At 40.8% G+C, this 20,189-nt stretch overlaps 2 protein-coding genes across 2 annotated transcripts; one reads left to right on the top strand and one right to left on the bottom strand.

Moving 5' to 3' along the window:
• The first annotated feature begins 7,943 nt into the window (after positions 1-7,943).
• On the top strand, positions 7,944-12,501 carry tbxa2r (thromboxane A2 receptor). The gene is made up of 3 exons (XM_079575069.1): positions 7,944-8,090; positions 9,338-10,160; positions 11,929-12,501. Exons 2-3 carry the CDS (start codon positions 9,363-9,365, stop codon positions 12,184-12,186), a joined length of 1,056 nt encoding a protein of 351 aa, XP_079431195.1. The 5' UTR covers positions 7,944-8,090; positions 9,338-9,362; the 3' UTR covers positions 12,187-12,501.
• A 779-nt stretch (positions 12,502-13,280) lies between these two features.
• Positions 13,281-20,189, bottom strand: gipc3 (GIPC PDZ domain containing family, member 3; the record flags this gene model as incomplete). The annotated part of the gene is made up of 6 exons (XM_079574390.1): positions 13,281-13,625; positions 14,329-14,410; positions 14,876-14,985; positions 16,866-17,046; positions 17,114-17,299; positions 19,914-20,189. The coding sequence occupies 6 exons, from the start codon at positions 20,187-20,189 to the stop codon at positions 13,474-13,476; spliced, it is 987 nt and encodes a 328-aa protein (XP_079430516.1). The 3' UTR covers positions 13,281-13,473.

The raw sequence follows: 20,189 nt of genomic DNA, 5'->3' as shown, positions 1-20,189 counted from the left end.
CAAGCACTATCACCCTCAAACTGTTACTATGGACTGAATAAGAATTGGTTAAAAGCCACTGTGTATGTAGATATGTTGACTTTGTATTAAAGAAATGTTGTCTGAAAATGACGTGACTGTTTTATCTGCTGCCCGGTGAATGATCACTCACAATGAGTTTTGTATTTTAAGAACTGGGCGTGGTGGACAATGCTGCGAACAATGGAGATGGGTTTTAGATGCATGATCAGTGTGAGATATGTGTGACTTGCTGCTTTTTTGATATAGTATGAACCAGCCCTTTGGTCAATCAGAATGGAAAAGGTCAGCAGAGCATATTAAAACATATTACTCATGTAGAAGGATGAAGTGGTCATCCAAACAATTAATTAATTAAGTAAGTAAGTGCTTTATTTTTCATTTTACAAGCGTACTACGAAATAGTGTTCAGTTGTTAGTCCTGAGCCGCTGCGACTGAGCCGCGCCACCGCTGTGTGTCAACCAAACCGTAGCACCCAGAGGAAACCTGGCTGGCTGCCTTCAGTCTCCTCTAAAAATGGTGCTGCTCCTCCTGGGTTTGTCCCTGTTTCAGAGCGTGGGGTCCTGCACTGGTCAGCTCCACCTCCTCCTTCCTCTTCCTGCGCAGCTCCCTCCGCTCCACAACAGTCTTTCACTGTCTTCTGGGAAGAGCTTAGCAGTTAATCAGTTTTATTCTCCATTAGCCAGAACAATAGAAGGCATGTGTGGCTTAGCTTAGCTGTGAGTCAAAATTATAATCAGAAAAGATGAAGATAAAATGCAAAATAAATTGAATGTCTCTTTTGTATGTTGGCGCAGAACTTAAGTTGGTAGAAGCTCTAAGGAGTAGTTTTTAGGTTCTTGCATTTAATCAACAGAAAGAGTTTTGTTTTATTTGCTCAAGTAATAGTGGGCCTATTGATAAAGTAGGGTAACAAAGTAAATTGTGTTATATAACTACACCAGGACGTAACCTACTTTATATAGTTACACAAGCATGCATACTATTACTATACTTTGGCAGCTATTGCCCCTTTCTGATCATACCAGGCCTACAGTCAACATTTGTTCCCAAGCACACAAGGCAAAGTATATCCTGTTTGGACACAATATAGTCTACTTTTGCACTACATGCATTGGGAAGACAATTATATGAAATGTGTTGTTTTCATCCACTCATTTTGCACCATGGAGCCGTCACTCAGGACCAGGCACAGGCAGATGTGGCTCTTTTGTCGATGGATGCCGTGATTAGCTTCCCCTTTGCATTTGCTCTCTTAACTTCTCTGCAAACACCTCCTCTTGCATCCATAGCTCGCTCAGACACTCGATAAATACCACACAGGCGTGTCCGTTATCGTGCACTGGGATATTTGCTTTTGCTGTGTGTTCTCAAGGGGGGGACCGTTTCAAGATGTACACTTTGAAGCACATAAAGAGGGAATATGCATATGACAAGCATTTCCAAAAAGGGATGGCGTTTCTAATTGTCGTCTCCAGTCCGGTCTTCTTCCCTAATAGAGACGAGCCAGCGGAGCGAGTGCGAGGGAAGGGCAAAGGAAGTGAATTAGGGCGGTGATTATGCAGTGATTCAGACAGCAGCTCATTAGGACCCAGCTAAGCAAGCAATCAACGAATCGATGTGACAGTGGACCCGAAAGCCGCAGAAATTTGTAATAAATGGCAAAGCGATAAATTGGATTATCCACAGCCCCATGGCCAAAGCTCTTCTTTTTTTTTTCCCCCTCTTGCAAATGACAAATCAATCCAATCACACCAAAAGAGAGAGAGAGAGGAGGGCCAAACCAGAGATAGAGAGGACTTTGAGGACCTATCTTTCAAACCTATCTGTGGAAAGATGCTCCCTGTTCAAGTTTTCCAGAGGTCATTTTCGGCGTGGTATTCAAGGCTGTGAAATATTCATGATGGACCATTAGCTTGCTGTTTATGACCGCCTTTTATTATAGAGATTTACACGTGTTCTCAACCTCGGCCAGAATAGTAAATGATTTCAGGAGGAGCTTTGTGTTGCGAGGTTTGTCACATAGGAGACCAGGGGTTCTCAAGCTTTTTACATAAGTAAATATTTGATCTTAGTACCATTTCACCCAATAAATACCATAAAAAACAACACAGGGGCGAGGACGTCTCCAGCTCGTCTCCATGGAGATGTTGACAAAAGGCAGACAAATATGAGATTTAAATAGGTTAGGCAATCCTCATCCAAATCCATTCTTTGATCATCCACTGCAAAAAAAAATAGCATTTTCTGTGTCGAGCTGGTCATTAGGAGCATATTTTGTATTGATGGCAACAGTAGAATCCAAAATGTTTGGCAGTGTGCCTTCAATTGCTTTACTAAAGCCTTAATTGAATATGCTTGGATTGAAATGTAGACCATTCTCCGTCACGTGACTGCCTATTTAGATATAAATTAAAATGGAGCCTCAAATAAATGGATTAATCAAACAACTCTGTAGTGGAGTTCCAAACAGCTGATTGACGACCAAAATGAGACTGAAAATGGCTACAGATGAATGAAATGAAAGTAACATTCATGAAATGAATGTTACAGAAGTACAGATGATCCTAAGTAGCCTATCACTTGAAGAAGTCCACATACCACCAGTGGTACGTGGGCTACTGCAGTTTGAGAACCAAAGGAAGTTAAATGAATAATAATAATAATAATAATAATAATAATAATAATAATAATAATAATAATAATAATAATAATAATAATAATAATAATAATAATAATAATAATAATAATAATAATAATAATAATAATTTGGAACATGTGGGTATTGGGTAGACACGTGTATACTTCTATTGAACTGTGCTGTACTGTGCACACCGATAGGACCATGAGAAGAGTCGTTAAAGATCGTATCCGGTCAGGCTTTCTGCGCACTGCATCATATCAGACCGAATGAAATCTTGGCATGACTTCATAGGAACAAGAGACAGCATAAGTTTTCAAAGCGCACTGCTGCCATCTACTGGATAAAATCGAACTCTACAACATTCAATGGTAGGGACTCTCTTTCCTTTTTCTTTAACAGGCGTTATAGTAAAGCTAGGGTTAGCCCCGGGGCAAGTTAAAGCGGCCCTGTCTCTGATAACCCAGTCCATTTGCTTTTAAACTTCTTTTATACGTCCAAACACCCTCGGAAATTTTAGAGAGAAAAATGGTAGACTGACTTTGACTTTGCCAAGCTATCTGTTCTCTTACACAATAGTGGTCATTTATCTATCGACAATTTCACTTGATATTTATTTCATTCCTGAGTGCAATTATGCAACAATACTGTAAATGCAGAAAATGACTGTAATATTTGCACATGTGCTATTTAGATACATCCTCTGTTAAAAATTTAAATTTATATATATATATATATATTATATATATATATATATATATTATATATATATATATATATATATAATATATATATATATATATATTATATATATATATATATATATATATATATATATATATATATATATATATATATATATATATATATATATATATATCACTGCACTCTGGGCAGTGACCCCCAAACTGGAGGAGTGGCTCCAGCAGATCCCAGGAAATACATCAGACATCTCAGTCCAGAAAAGTGCAGTTCTAGGAACAGCAAAGATACTGCGCAGAACCCTCAAGCTCCCAGGCCTCTGGTAGAGGACACGAGCAGGAGGAAAAAGAGAGACCGCCCGCGGAGGGTGAGGAAGAGTTTTTTTTTTTTTTTATATATATATATATATATATATATATATATATATATATATATAGGCATCCCAATGTCTATATATATATAGACATTGGGATGTCATTCGGACTAGAGAAGTGTGGTCGGATGGTGACTATGAGAGGGAAGGTAGTCCACACAGAAGGGGTCTCACTCCCAGAAGGAACAATAGCAGACATTGAGGACAGTTACAAGTACCTCGGAATCCCACAAGCAAATGGCAACCTCGAAGAGGTGACAAGGAAAGCAGCTACGGCCAAATACCTCCAACGAGTAAGGCAGGTCCTAAGACGCCAGCTCAATGGCAAGAACAAGTCCCGGGCAATAAACAGCTACGCCCTACCAGTAATCAGATATGCCAAAGGAAAAATAAGCTGGCCAAAGGATGAGATACAGACCACAGATGTTAAGACGCAAAAGCTCCTAACCATGCACGGAGGGTTCCACCCCAAATCCAGCACTCTGAGACTGTACGCTAGCCGTAAGGAAGGAGGCCGAGGACTAGTGAGTGTGAGAGCCACTATCCAGGATGAAACATCCAAGATCCATAAGTACATCAAGGACAAGGCTCCGACAGATGACGTGCTCAGTGAATGTCTCAGACAATGGGGAACAGAAGATGAGGTGCTGGAGGTCCCGTCATGGGAGGACAAGCCCCTACACGGCGTGTACCACCGAAACATAACTGAAGTGGCGGATATACAGAAATCCTACCAATGGCTAGACAGAGCCGGACTAAAGGACAGCACAGAGGCACTCATCATGGCTGCACAGGAGCAGGCCTTGAGCACCAGAGCAATAGAGGCCCAGATCTACCACACCAGACAAGACCCCAGGTGGAGACTGTGCAAAGAGGCCAATGAGACAATCCAGCACAGAACTGCAGGGTGTAAGATGCTGGCAGGGAAAGCTTACATGGAGCGCCATAACGAAGTGGCTGGTATAGTGTACAGGAACATCTGTGCAGCGTATGGGCTGGAAACCCCAAGGTCAAAGTGGGAAACACCTCCCAAGGTGGTCGAGAATGACCGAGCCAAGATCTTGTGGGACTTCCAGATAGAGACGGACAGAATGGTAATGGCGAACGAACCGGACATTGTGGTGGTGACAAAGAGCAGAGGAGCCGTTGTGGTCGACATAGCAATACCAAGTGACTTCAACGTCAGGAAAAAGGAACACGAGAAACTAGAGAAATGCCAGGGGGCCAGGGGCTCAGAGAAGAGCTGGAGAAAACCTGGAGGGTGAAGGCATCAGTGGTGCCCGTGGTCGTTGGGGCACTCGGGGCAGTGACCCCCAAACTGGAGGAGTGGCTCCAGCAGATCTCAGGAAATACATCAGACATCTCGGTCCAGAAAAGTGCAGTTCTAGGAACAGCAAAGATACTGCGCAGAACCCTCAAGCTCCTAGGCCTCTGGTAGAGGAAAGAAACCGCCCGCGGAGGGTGAGGAAGAGTTTTTTATTTTTTTTATATATATATATAACTCTTCTTCACCCTATAATTATTGGGCAAGGTGTGCCCAATTTGTTGATTTTCTCTCTTTTTTTCCTTAGTTTTTGGTGGTAAATGCCTGGCAATGACAAATTATGCAAAGATATACCCACCCACCTGGAGCTCGCTGGGAGCGCTGTGAGGGTCATGTTCATTGACTTCTCCAGCGCTTTTAACACCATCAGACCGGCGCAGCAGCGGGGGAAGCTGAAGGACACGGGAGTGGACGGACATCTCGCTGCATGGACCATCGACTATCTGCGGCTGCGCAGCTGTGAGTCTGAGGTGATAGTCTGCAGCACTGCGCCCCTCAGGGTGCAGTCCTCGCACCGTTTCTTTTCACCTTCCACACGTCGGACTTCACATATAACACAACAGCTGCCATCTGCAGAAGTTCTCTGATGACTCAGCCATTGTGGAATGTGTGTCTGAGGGGAACGACCTGGAGTACCAATCGGTTATCATGGACTTTGTGGACTGGTGTGAGCGCAACCACCTGTGCTTGAACATCAGTAAGACGAAGGAGATGGTGATCGACTTCAGGAGGAAGACACTACCGCACACACCGCTGAACATCCAGGGGGAGGACATTTAGAAGGTGGACAGTTTCAAGTACCTGAGTGTACACCTTAACAATAAACTGGACTGGTCCCACAACACCAACTCCCTGTACAAGAAGGGCCAAAGTCGCCTCCACTTTCTGAGGAGACTGAGGTCGTTCGGAGTGAGCAGGCCTCTGCTCAGGACTTTTTGTGACTCTGTGGTGGCCTCTGCTCTCCACTACGCTCCCGTGTGCTGGGCCCCGAGCAGCACAGAGTGGGACAAGAACAGACTAAACAAGCTGGTCAGGAGGACCAGCTCCGTCCTGGGCTGCCCACTGGACTCTATGGAGGAGGTGAGGGACAGGAGGGTGTTAGCCAAGCTCACCTCCATCATGGACAACACCTCCCACCCACTGCACAGGACTGTAGAGGAGCTTCATCCCCACTGCTGTCAGACTGTACAACACTGTAAAGTAACATGTGCAATAACCTCTTTGCAAAACTGCAGGCACTAATCTCTGTATCTGCGTCACTTTATCTGCGTCACTTTATTATTATTATAGCATATTTTTTGTTTTGTTTTGTTTTGTTTATACTTTTTGCCCTCTAAAAGCTTTTGGCAGTCATTGTATATATATTTACTATTTAATCGTTCACACATTTCACATTTTCTATTTTCTTGAGAACTGATGTAACAAGAGAATTTCTTCACTGTGAGATCAGAAAAGGCTTATCTTATCTTAAAAAAAACATGTGATTTATTTCTTTATTTTGTTTTGTTTTCTTTTGTTTTGTTTACATTTGTATATTTTGATCATTTTCATTTTAGTGAATGAATAAATAAATGGGAACAGGAGATGACGTGATCTTTTTCCCTACATACAGTCTGCCCATATAAGAACGAAGAATGTGCTTTTGCTTGGTTGTACTGTAGGGACAGTAATCAGTCATCTCCTTAAAAAAGTCAGCTGATGCAAGACAGACACTGCGAAATCCAGTAAATCTACTTTTAAGAAATTCTAATCGTTATTGTCAGAGTTACACACACATACAGTGGGGAAAAAAAATATTTGGCCAAAATCCAATACAATGTCTATGTGAAACTGACCAAATGCTTTTTTTCCCCACTGTACATGCATACATACATACATGGTTTTCAAGGAGAATGTGCAAGGACTCACCCTGAGAGGTGAAGCCGTGGTCTGTCACAGCAGTGGACATTTGCTAAGCGCATTTGCTGCCCTGTGTGTATGAGTCTGTTCTATTTTTTCCCTGCTGTCAGAGATTTATGGACGAGCATGCAAGCAACAGTTAACCCACATCTGTTTCGCAGGAGGGAAAAGAATTTAGTCTAACAAAGTTCTGAAGCTCAGATGTGTGTAACATCAGAAAGGGCACACTTTGCACTATACTGCCAACACTATTACAACTGAAACAGCTGCTTTTAATTCCTTTTATTAAGCCTATATTCTTAAAACAGCATTGCATGTTTGTTTTTTACATCTGCTATTGCAATAACAGACCCTAAGACCACAGGCTCAATTGAAACGCAAACTGTATTTACTCACATCCCGTCATTCCGGCCTCCTGCCTCCAGCCATCTCATCTGGCTAAATAAATATTTGACTCAATCTGAGATGTAGGAGGATAAATACCCTCGCATTGTGACAAATCAGTTGGTGTTTTTTTTTCTTGATCACACAAAAACATGTGTCGTACTAAAAATCAACATATTTAGCATATTTAGTATTCAAGAAATGTCTCATATTGACCTTTTTATTCATTTATTTATCTTTTGCAATAGCTTACAACTGTAGCAGTGATGGTTTGGATCACTGTGTTGGAGGCATTGACATCAATAACCTGCTCAAATGGATATTAAGTTCAGACAGTTTTAATATCAATTACATATACCGGTATGTATGTGTTTATTGTGCGCAGGTTGTCTATACTAACTGTACTTTCAGATTTGAGGGTGGCAATGTGTGATTAAAGTTATTCAGTATCTTGTGCAGCATCTGAACACATAGTAAGCATGTTTTCCTGGCTGTAGTGTGCAGCATCTGTTGTGCCCTCCCTCTTTTCCTTTGGGGAGGGTCATAGTGAGCAAAAGGAAGCACATTTCAGGAGAAAAAACAGAACAAGAAGGGACTGGACCTGAGGGTGCAGGATTCTTCAAGTGATCTCCTACAGAATCTCTCCACAATCAGTACCGGCAAAATCTCTGCTTATTGTGTTTTGGGGTGAAGAAGGAGTATTGACTCCTGTGATGGAACTGTGCAGATTTTAAGGATTCCTTAAATGGTAAGAATTTTTTTTTTTTTTTTTTCAAAAAAACAGAAAAAAAAGAAAGAAAAAAAAGTATTTGAAATGCTGGTGTAGTCTCACTTGTTAACGGCAGATATTGATATCATCACATCATGTACAACCTTGTAATGCCTGAATGAAAAGAAAGGAGTAGAACTTATGATGTAAACCAGGAATTAATCGGGTACTTTATTATGTAGAGTCTACAGTATTTATTCAAACATATATTTCACAAAATGATGCAGAAACAAATCAAATGAACGAAGATTTGGGTATATTAATAAAAGCATGACACGCACAAATCCACAATATTCATTTGTGTGTCCTAATCTGGTAAATTAAGCCTTCAAAACAAGCAAATGTCTGAATGAGGCTAACACAATTTTCCAGGTTGCTGAACTGATGTATTTTGAAGTATTGTAAAGTATATGGCTTAACCTGCCTTTTATTTGCTACAAAACTAATTCTTTTTGCCTCTTGGTTTGGTTGAGAAACACGTTGAGGACCACTTCTAGTGCACAGAGCATTTTGAATAATAGTGAATAATACTGACATTTTCAGCTTATGGTATATGCATTCAAGGTCATAACCTAGCTGCCACTTAGTATCAATTGTTGTGCCCCCAGAGGATACATGATGATAATGGTGTACTTAGTGCCAAGTTGCAGATCTAAACGCTTCCATTCAAACATGTCAATCAAAGCTTAGCACTTTGCAGTTTTCTTTTGTAAAATGTTGTGGATGAACCGTATTATTAATCATCAACTGAAAAGTAGGACATTGTATCAGAAAGGTTATAGAGATTCCAACTTTCTCTTTCACTTTATTGTTTTCAGAAACATTTTCTTCCTGTTTCCTGTCGCAGCTGATACATTGTTTCATTAATCTCGAAGGTGGACATGTATTTCCCACATGAACTCACTGACCATGGCCATCATTTACGAAGCTCGATCACAAGGGAGGCCATCAGGCTGTAATGCAGTGTGCACTTCCTGTTAGCCCCTGTCAGTACACTAGTGCATTTCCTGCAAGATATGGCCTCCCCTCAACCCTCTCACAAAACACTCGCTCAGCCAGGCCCGACAAGCCTGCAACACATTTCTACTCGCACACGTAAAGTAAAATCAGAAACCCTGTCCAAACCAGACCACCTGTATCATCGTTTCTTCATGTTGTTCATTTTGAAGGTTTTGGTTTGTATTACCAAAACTGACGCATCCATATCTCCTTTTTTTGTTTTGAAGGTTGAAGATACCTGCATCTTTCACCATGAACACTTCAGAACGCCACCTCAACGGCTCCACCCCGCTGTGCTACTCCATCAACAGCCCACCCTTCAAGTACCACCCCACCATCGCCTCTGCATACTACTCCGCCATCTTCAGCGCTCTCGGACTCACCTCGAACCTCATTGCCTTCGTGGTCCTCCTTCAGTCCTTCAAACAGGTCCAAAGCCGGTCACGCTCCTTCTTCCTGGTTTTCCTCGGAGGTTTGGTCGTCACAGATTTCCTTGGGCTTTTGGTGACCGGGTCTATTGTCGTGTCCTTCCATATCTCGCATTTCAACTGGCGCCAATTGGACCCCGGCTGTCATTTCTGCAACTTCATGGGGATGTCTATGGTCTTCTACGGGTTATGTCCATTACTGCTTGGTGCAGCGATGGCCATTGAGCGCTTCATAGGAATCAACTGCCCATTTTCTCGATCCCGAGCCATGCCCAAAATGAGAACTATCTCCATGGTTTTGATGGTGTGGATGATCGCAGGCTGTATCTCTCTACTACCAATCGTTGGAGTTGGCAGCTACCACATGCAGATGCCAGGGTCGTGGTGTTTCTTCAACATAAGCTCACATGGGTCTGATAAGATCTTCTCACTGATCTTCTCCCTGGTCGGGCTGTTGAGCCTGATCATTTCGTTTCTGCTGAACACTGTGAGCGTGGTTACCCTCATCAGGGTGTGCTGTGGACCCGGAGGCAGCCAAAGGCGTCGAGATCATGAAGTGGAGATGATGGTGCAGCTTATTCTGATAATGGTCATAGCTTCGGTCTGCTGGTGTCCACTACTGGTAAGATTTTGTCTCAGTTGATTTTTTTATGACAAAACCTGCTACTCAAAATAGATCAAAGGATTTTTCGTTGGAATAGCAAGAGCAGAGAAGAACATGCTTAAATGAGTTGATAAAGATTTAGAATTTTGCATTATCACACAGTATTTCTGCACTTGTATTTTGTGGCTCTAATCACCTTCTTCCAGTTTCTTATCTCCTTGCTCCATTTCCTCTTAGCAATGCCAAATGCTCAGTGAAGGTTCTCTGGACATGGTTAAGATGAAAGAAGCCTTAACTGATGACCGCAGCTGCACATAAGAAGAAATGTGCTTTTAAGCGGAAAATGCCCCAAATGTATTTTCGCTGAGATCCGTGACCCGTTTAAGTCATGTACAGCAACACCGATGACTGTTGAGTAATGTTGAATAATGATGGGTCCATGGCAATGTAGAATGTGTCAAATGGTTTTCCTTTGGAAGACACTTTCATCTCTGATCTAAATAACTTAAATCACTCCCTCTTGAAAATCACATATCACCAGATGAGAGGAATACTTTCCTTTATCTTTGCCATGGCATCTGTTGGAGATTATTTCTAGTAGGGCTGTGCCGCTCTTTGCCATAGGGTGCTACTTTGATCAGTGCTGTGATGGGAGATCCAGTACCTGCTGAAAGGTTGTTGTTCTACCTCCGAATGGCCACCTGCAATCAGATTCTTGACCCCTGGATTTACATCATGTGTCATTGGCCCAAACTGAGGCAAGTGCATTCAGCTGAGTGTGTCGTGCCATAATTCCTGACCCATGGCTCCAGGCTGTGATTGGCTGCTCCCTGACACCGTCATAGGCAATTGCCAACTTGACTGCTGAAGTTTCCCTCATATGGCTTTGTTAATTGGCCATGAACTCACTGTAATTTGGTGCATGCAGCAAAATTCATTTTAATTCATCGCTTGTTTAATAATGGTTTGATTTGTGTTTCTACCACTATGCATCTAACAGCGCTATTTTCATACGCAGAGACGTAAAAGACACAAAACATTGATGATATTTGGCAACAGTTTCCATTGAACGATTAAATTATGACATTATTTTGTGCACAAGTCATGTCATATTTGATTCTCTGCTTCTGAAAAGTGCAAAAATGAAGTGTTGCCATTTTAATACTTGGTGGAATATCGGTCAGCATTCTCGCCTCACAAAGGTGCAATGATGAAAATGTTAAGTTCCTTTTGAAGTTTGCTGGTCGTATAGATCAGTGCTTCTCAACTAGTACAGAATAGAATTTTTAATAAAGGTAAAATACTAAATTTTCCCACACATATAATTTAATGAATATTAATCATATATAAAAATTGTAATATATAAAAATAAACCACAAAAGCTGAAGTCGTTATCAAAACAACATGTAGTGTTTTCATTAAGTTGATAGACATTTAAAGACATTTTCCCTGTGGAAAACTTGTGCCCCACCAGTTGAGAACCACTGGTTCCATCATTGACATAAAGCATGCAACATACGCTAATCCTAGCCCAGCAGTGTCCCAGAAGTGAAATGTAACAATTATCTTGAATTATTAAATACACACATTTTGTACAACTGGCCAATTCAAAACTCTTTGGCTTCTCTTGTCAACTTCCTGTATATACTGTCTATACTGTCTTTTGAAATTTACACTTAACTGCACGTCCTGGTTTGTTGAATGAATAAATAATTTTCCTTTTCTCCTCCATTTTCCATCTGTTCCTGATTCCTTACGCTCTTCCTCTTTCTTTGTCCTCTTCCAGATCTTTGTTGCCCAAACTGTGCTGTCTGGAGGTCCACTGGCGATCAAGTACCTACTGTTGTGGATTCGCTTTGCCACATTTAACCAAATCCTCGACCCCTGGGTGTACATACTCTTCCGAAGAGCGGTTTTTAAGAGGATCTATCCCAACTGGTCCCGAAACTCTATCCTAACAATGTACCCGTCTCTGAGCAGAAGAATCAGCAGCATCACCAGGTCTTCAACAAGAAGTGGACACAATCAGCAGGATATGGACTAAATCTATGGCACAGATGTGTCACTCACAATTAATGAGACTAATGCAGCACAATGACTATTGTTGTATTGGTGACAAAAACGTCCTATTTTATAGATGATATAATCAAGCCATGAATACCAATAATAAAAGAGTAGCCAGAAGTAAACATGTAATTAAGGAAGTCTTTCCAGGTGAGCAGCAAAACGTTTTCAAATCAAAACAGAACAGAAAATAACTTTATAACGTTTGTTATGATGGAAAACTGAAGTAGAACTTGCACAAATATGTATTTGCTGTATATTCTTGCAATACTGACCCTGTCTGGCTTTACAGTAGCCAGACAAGACTGAAGCCCAATGTCAATGTCATTGATGTGTCTTGTGTTACTTGCTACTTTAAAGTACATTCTATGGAAAAAAGAGTAAAAGTGAATGCATAAAACGTTGTGTGTATGAAAATGCTGTTGTAAACTGAACATAATCACATACCTTGTTTATATTGGAATGGAAGCTTATTTGTTTAGCCATATTTTCACATGACACGAATCACCCAAAGGGGATTTATACTTCATTCACCCAACACACTGTGGTGGTAAGTTACGTGTGTGGCTACAGTTTCCCTGGGGCAGACTGACAGTAGTGCGACTTCACACCAATGGTCCCTTCGACCACCACCATTCAGTCACGCACACACATCATTCAACCCGGCCTATTGTACGTGTTTTGAGTGGTAGAGGAAAGCGGCGTATCGGGAGGAAACGACACGGGAGGACATGCAAACTCCACACAGAAACCCCCGAACGGGGATCGAATCTGGGACATTCTTGCTATGAAGCACGAGTGTTGACTTCTGTGATTGTTAAGCATCCATGTGCAACGTGTGCAACAGAACCGCAAAACCACAAATAAAATCAAATGTGTCAGGTCCTGAATCATAATTCAGTCGGGTATTTATTATTTTAAGGGAAAGTAAACCAAATGTTGTTTTATTTTGCATGTTATATACTTTATTTACATTATCGCAAGGTTTCAACATCAAAAACAGACAAAAATGTTCTCATGGCAAAAATCGAAAGAGAAATCATTCTGCTTCAGGATACACATTGATGTAGCAAAACAAACAAACATAATGGCTTTGTTGTTTGATGATTATCTTGGGAAGTCGAGGGCTGGGTTCCTGCCTGAGTCTAACACAAGTTTAAAACAGCAGGGGAATCGTTCTGTATTTCGAGCTGGAAAGATTTGAGACGGTACAATACACTTTACAGTCTCAAGCGGATCAACCCAAATGTGTCACTCAAACCTTAGTTTAGATCCTGCCATTTTTGACATCCCCGATAGCTCCCCACACATCGAAGAGAAACACATCTGGGAAAGCAAAGTCACCGAGCACAGAATCCAGAGCCTCAGCAAAGTCATCCGGGTTCTTCTTGTCTTTTCCAGCTTCCACAATGGTCGTAGCTATAGAGACAAATACAGTCAAATTAAAAACTATGGCCACTATGGTTAAATATCACTGTTATCCTAAATTCATCTTGTAGGAACTGATTTGACCCTGATACATGAGTACACGAATGCCTGCTATGTTCAAATGGTATGTAAATTACAGTAAAGCAGTATTGATTTGGCAAGTGTTAAATGTGTTAAAATGTGCACAGTTTTTCAGCAACAGTAACTACAACTGCTACTAAACTGTACTTTCACAACTGCTACTTGTTCTCCTGGGGGACATTAACATTTTCCATGCCGATTTGCATACATCAGAGGCACCATAACCATCCCCCTGCCAGAGTGGGCTCAAATTACTGTATATTTTTCATATTCAAAAACTTTGTCAACTAAGACCTGTTTTTCTTTTTTATTGCAATATTTTCAATTACTGTCATGCGAGTTCCAGACATCATTTAGTGCATTATGCAATGGGAGAAAATGGAGCAAAATTAAGATTCGATTAAAATTCAAGTTGTCATTGGCGCGGCCCTCTAACTCAATCCAGGTTACGAATGTGGCCCCTTGTTGCCCTGATCTACAGGGATTCAAGTGTGTACTTTTGCAACGCCACCACTTGAATTGTATCTTCTAGTGTTGTCCCTACTTGAATTGAAAAAAAAAATGTTTCTAGAAAGTGTGCCATCACTGACAGTTGTAAAGTGTGGGGTTTTACCAAGCTCTAGGTCTCGAATCCCCATGTAGCTCTCCAACAGGTCATCCACCTTCTTAGTTGCCTGCTCTTCAAACTCACTCTGCTGGGTGGAAAGTCACAAATGTTTAACACTTCTTTTCCAAATATGGAGACAAAACACTTTCCCTTGTCCATGCTCGCCAAATATGTTGCATCACCTCTTAATATTTACCACTTGGCTTTGCTTTGTAAATATTAAATCTCTCAATATGCACTTTGAAATAGCCCTGCACCGTGTCAATTTATTTTATACCGAAGTCTGTTTTAGGTGTCACGAGCGCTGCTGGGCCTTGTGTTTGTCAAGGTGAAATTCTGTATGTCTTACATTATTTAGTGACATGTGAAGCAGATATGCTGTGCAAGGTTGGTTCAAGTTTTCCAGTAGTCAAGTGGAGGTGTTTAGTTCAGTTTAGGATGCATTCAAAATGGAGGATACAGCACATAGTTCCAAGCGTAATGACCCAAATAAAAGGCCGAGCCTGTAATGTGTCAATGCACCATAAAGTTCGTTGACCTGGGGGAAACTTACCACTTCCTGGACCGTGGCTGCTCCCTTGGACCGCAGGCGAAGCGTCTCCTTCCCGTTCACCATCTTACCCTCGCTCGACTTGGGAGCTTTAGTCCTCATGCCGATCATATCTAGTCACATTTGAAGCAGTGGTTATTATACGGAAACAGCCCAATAGTCAAGGATCAAGAAAAAAGTAAATCACAATTAGGTAACCCGAGGAGACAAATTAAAAGACTTTGCTGTTATAGTACACTGTTATTACTTCACATGCCACTACATGGATAATACAGGTATAACTAGGCTATCAATACAACTTGCCAACTACAACTATATCTGCTCTGTCAACTAAAAAAGCTCATGATTGTATCCAACCATGGCGATTTTCCAATCTAAAATACTGTTTAGCTTCTGTTTGCTTGTTCCTCCCTAAATGGTCGAAGAGTAATGTTCAATTTATACCATTCAAACATGATCTCTGTACAGCTCTTAGAAACTTAAGATAGAAAAAATTTTAAAACAATCTCTATGGATAATTTCAAACTCAAATGGCTAAAAACAACTTTCAGAACACTTTATAACCATAAATGCACAATGACAATGTAGCTTTGAAACTTGAAAATAAAACTATGCAGCTTTTTTTCTTGGGAAATTCCACCGCTATAAGGCAATGAGGGAGGTCAAGCAGCTCAATTTTAACAGTTCACAGAAAATCTCCCAAGAGAGTTATTAAAATGGATAAATACAAATAAAATACTTGCCAAAACCTTGCTAAAAAAAAGAAATAGCATAAACATTTCAAGATTTTTATTGTTCCTCTTCATCAAATATGCTTGGCCACTAAACAGACTTCCTTTTTTGGTTCCACGTATCACATATAATTTGTGATGGTGACAGTAAAAACACTTGCAGTACGTAAGGGAAAAGGGCAAGGCTCTGATAAGGCTTTCCCGGAAAAGCGGACATGGCTGTAGGTTATGTAAGAAATGTATCCCAGTAAATCAACTGCAGGCTACATTATATTTACTTTATCCCACAGAGCATTATAAACTTCTGAGACAACGACCTGCAACTTTTCCAATGGGAAGAGTTAAAGCAAACAACAATGTGGCAGCGCTGAGAGACAACAGCACAACTGGTATGGCACATCTTGGAATAAATATTTGGAGTTTGGAGGCTGGTTCATGACAAGATGCCATAGACCCACAGCACTCTTGATTAATTATCTACTTCCATATTTGGATGATCTTTCCTCGACTTGACTTGGCAAATCATAGAAGGTCCCAATTCTCTCATCGTTGTTTCCTGTTTCTGTTTAGAGCTACAGCTGTTTTGTGCAGAGTCCCAGCTGAACAATTCTGCGATCAACGAGGCAAGACAAGTTTATTTTACCAGCACAATTTCTAGCGAAGTAATCCAAAGCACTTAATAGAACAGGAATGTACTAAAATTACAAAATGACCGGACGGCAACAGTGTACAGTCACAGTTATTCACTCTTTTGCCAGGAATACAATGTTTTCTCTAGAATTACTTTACCAGGAATACAATGCTTTCTCCAGAATTATTTTGTTATTAGTTTAGCTGAATGAAGAGGGCAAAGTTTTAGAACATGTTTTGCTTTTTCAAGTAGAGGAAGGCACATACGTAGACTTCAGCCTATACCTTTCTGTTTACAGTTTCTGCACATACTGTATTTGTAGTGAAGTTGACAGATACATTTGTGTATGCTTGCCTGATTATTATACTTGCTAAATTTAGTGCATAAAAGTCGTAACACCCTGGTGTCCATGTCTAAACTAATCTGAGCTTGACTTTGGATCATTTCACACTGTTCATAGGAGCTGAATTCCAAAGGTTGTGTGTTTTAAACCTTTTCAAAAGGTGGTGCATATAAAGACCAACTTAACACATACTGGAGGCATATAAATGGCGATGTTGCAGGTCATAGGAGACATGTGAAAGGTTGAAATTGGTTTTGTTTTTTTTGACAGTGAAGAGCTTGCACTCACCAAAAGCCTTCTTGGGTTCAACCAGGCGCAGGGTGAAGGGTGTTCCTCTGGGTTGCTCTTTTAGCATCTTGGCCACCTCATAGTGTCGACAGCCGACAATGCTCTGGTCGTTGATGGCCTCAATGTGGTCACCTACGCACACTGTCTTCAGTTGGTCTATGGTGCTCCCTTCTTTTATTCTCTGAAGAAACAATACACGCTTTTACAGATGGAAACAAACTGACACAACATATATTAATCTCATTTACCTTGATGAAGGCATAACCGGCGCCATTGTCTGTGATCGTAAGACCCAGGGCATCTTCTGTTTTGGTGACCTCCACCTCCTTAGTTTCCCCGCGAACATGAGCAAAGATGAAGTCCTCTAGTCCAATCTGACCACCCAGCAACTTCTGCATATCCACTTTGTGAGAGTTGAGGGTGCAAAACAAGATCTAAAGAGGTTGAACATGATGAGGACAGTCATTGACTGAGTTCCATAAAGTATTTGAAACAAATGGGTTTGAAAGTTTTCCAAAATACAGAGCAAAATCTTTTTTTAACATTATTTATTTATACATTTTTTGCAGCAGCAGTGGTTCTTCTGTCCTGAGGAGGTAGGTCCAGATATTGACCAGCAGAGGGCAGCAATACAAAAAGTATTCTGCAACATTCTAAGCAGACATTTTGTTGTAACTCATCATAAAACTTTTAGAACTGGGCAACTTGCACATCTTTTTAAAATACACATTTAGGCCTATTATAAAAATGACTTTAATTGAACCTTTAATAACCTTAAATATATCTATGTGTATTTTATGTCAAGTATTTGGCCGTAATCAGGTTTTAGAGTTCTTCCAATCCGGAAACTTGATGTCCTTCATGTGTTATCTGTGCGAAAGAATTTCCGCTATCAGAAGAGTTCAAGGTCTTTGTTAGCGTAGTTACAAATGTCTGTCAACATGAACGTGAGATACCTCTTCAGAGTGTATCTTTTTTATAATGGGAATCCCCAGGGCTATACTTCTCAGCATTCTACAAAAGGCCTGATTAAAGCATGTTTTGTGTTTTCTAGTAAAGTATGAGTTTGAAAAAACATGAAAAAGTAATTTCTCTGTGAACAAATATCTTTGGTACCAGAAGTGAAAGAGCGTCTAAGCAGATTTCCTGCTCAGTAGCAATCAATCTCAATCTTCAATGAATTCTTTTAATATGAATTTATCTTATAGTAAAACCTCAGCTTAGACACACTGCAAAAAAAATAAAAATTAAAAAAAAACTCCAAAAAAAGATAAAATAAATGAGTCAACTAAAGAATATAAGGCAACTGGCTATACAATTTGCTACTAAGTAACTCAGCACCACTGCAGGTGTCGTAGCATGTTTCGTTTTTTTTACTCATTAATCGTCCCTGAGAGTAAATACTATGCTGACAGAAAAGACAATTGGATGTACAATTACAAATCAAGATACTTTTTTTTCACTCAAACTTGGCTGTAAATACTGTTCAAGTGGTGCTAGCCCACAGTTAGCTTTGCTTGTTCGCCTGTTAGCCTCTTCTTCGTGATTCTATTACTGTGTATTGGTGGCTCCGACCCGGTGCAGGCGAAGTTGCAATTGTGGTTTTCTGGCCAGAGACACAAGGGGGAGATGAAAGACCCCCAATCATCCCATTAACGCTTGTATTACCCCCAGAGGCACTACGGAAAGGATTTATTAAGGTAAACAAGATACTTAGTACTGCTTTACGTTTGCTCAAGTTGTTGTTTTTTTTATGTCAAATTATTACAGTACATTTTTATTTCACATTGCCTTAAAAGGAACAGGCCACCGTTTTTACAAACTGAGATATGTTCTTACCTGAGCTTTGACGAGTTGATGCGTACCTGTCTGGTCTTTGTGCGACCAAAGATGCTGATTGCATTTAGCGTCTCCCAGCATCTTCCTATAGCTCCAAACAGGGGTGAAGTCAGAAGCTGCCGTGCTCTTTCACGGGCACGCACAAAGACCAGACAGGTACGTATCAACATGTCTAAGCTCTGTAAGAACATATCAATCTCAGTATGGAAAAAGTTCTCTGTACCTTTAAAGATGCATTATGCAACTTGATATGTGAGAAAAAAAAGTTGATGAGCGGTCAGCATGGTGCCTTTCTTTCGATCACGGTGGTCTCTACAACGCTCCAGGATATATTGTATGGAAGGTTTTCTGGTGAGAGGGTCTGTCAGCAGTGAAAACCTTCCAAAAAACTGATCTGGAGTGTCCTAGAGATCACTGCAATGGAAAGTAAATACGGCATACTGATCACTCATACAGCCGCTGGGTCACTACATGGCCAAATACGCACAAATATAAACCTTTTTTTCCACAAAAAAATGCATAATGCACCTTTAAGGTAAGTAATCTTTATATTATTTACAGTGCAACAATCTGCCGTAAATTCAATTGCATTGGATTCAATTCAATTCATTGCACAGCCCAATGTTCAAAGTACATACAGTAGATGAGTTGAAAGAGGGTAATTAACAGTTAGACTGAGCTCTTGAGAAGAAAACAGAATAAGATTATGATTACTTATATGCATGCAAACGTAAACAACTTTGTATGTCTAGTACTTGAGAATTTACAATATTAATTTATAGCTTGACATTTCAGTCAAACATAATCTCCATTGTATACTTGACTGTACTATGGTGTGCATGAACGGCCTTTGATAAAATGCCTCAATATGTCCTTCAGAATACTAAAGATAAGTGTATAAGGCCAATGTCAAATATTTATGGCTTTGCTGTAATGAGTCGTGCCATTACTGGAAGAAAAGCTGTTTCCAATCTAAAATAATTATGTAACATTTGCATTAAATTTAAAGTTTTACAAGTTACAGTATATAGCCTACTGTAACAGTGTAAATAATGCAATTCAATCAAACAAATGTGGTTACTCAATATCTGTAACCCCCCCCCTTTTCTTGCTTCTCTGGCTCATCAATCTCAAAACTTTCTTAACAAACCATAGAGTAACACAACCAAATACAAACAATTATGAAACCAACCATCAGTTGTTTTATACCTCTGACGGCGATATGTTGAAGACTTCTGCTATCTTGGCGTACAATTCCTTGACATTGGTAAATCCATGGATGCGGCCTGTGGGACTGCCGTGCGCCAGCTGTGTGTGGAAGATGAGCCTGGGCCTGGGGTAGTCTGGGGGCCCCGGAGGTGGGGGCGAGGGGGGCGGCAGCGGCGGCGCAGAAGGCTCCACAGCGTTCAGGTTGTGGGCCTTTGGATCCTCTGCGGCCCCGGATGGCTTGGTCTCCTGCGGGCTCATTGGGTCCCCGTTCTGCAT

The sequence above is a fragment of the Gobius niger genome (genome assembly GCF_951799975.1).
Source record: "Gobius niger genome assembly, chromosome: 17".
Taxonomy (NCBI): Eukaryota; Metazoa; Chordata; class Actinopteri; order Gobiiformes; family Gobiidae; genus Gobius; species Gobius niger.
Note: the sequence above shows the minus strand (reverse complement) of the source record. Positions and strands in the feature narration are given on the sequence as shown.

What these genes read in the sequence shown, in the direction of transcription:
- tbxa2r (XM_079575069.1), top strand. Translation starts at nt 9,363, where the DNA reads ATGAACACTTCAGAACGCCACCTCAACGGCTCCACCCCGCTGTGCTAC. An exon ending in TCTGCTGGTGTCCACTACTG is followed by an intron (nt 10,161 to 11,928) that starts GTAAGATTTTGT and finishes GTCCTCTTCCAG; the next exon opens with ATCTTTGTTGCCCAAACTGT.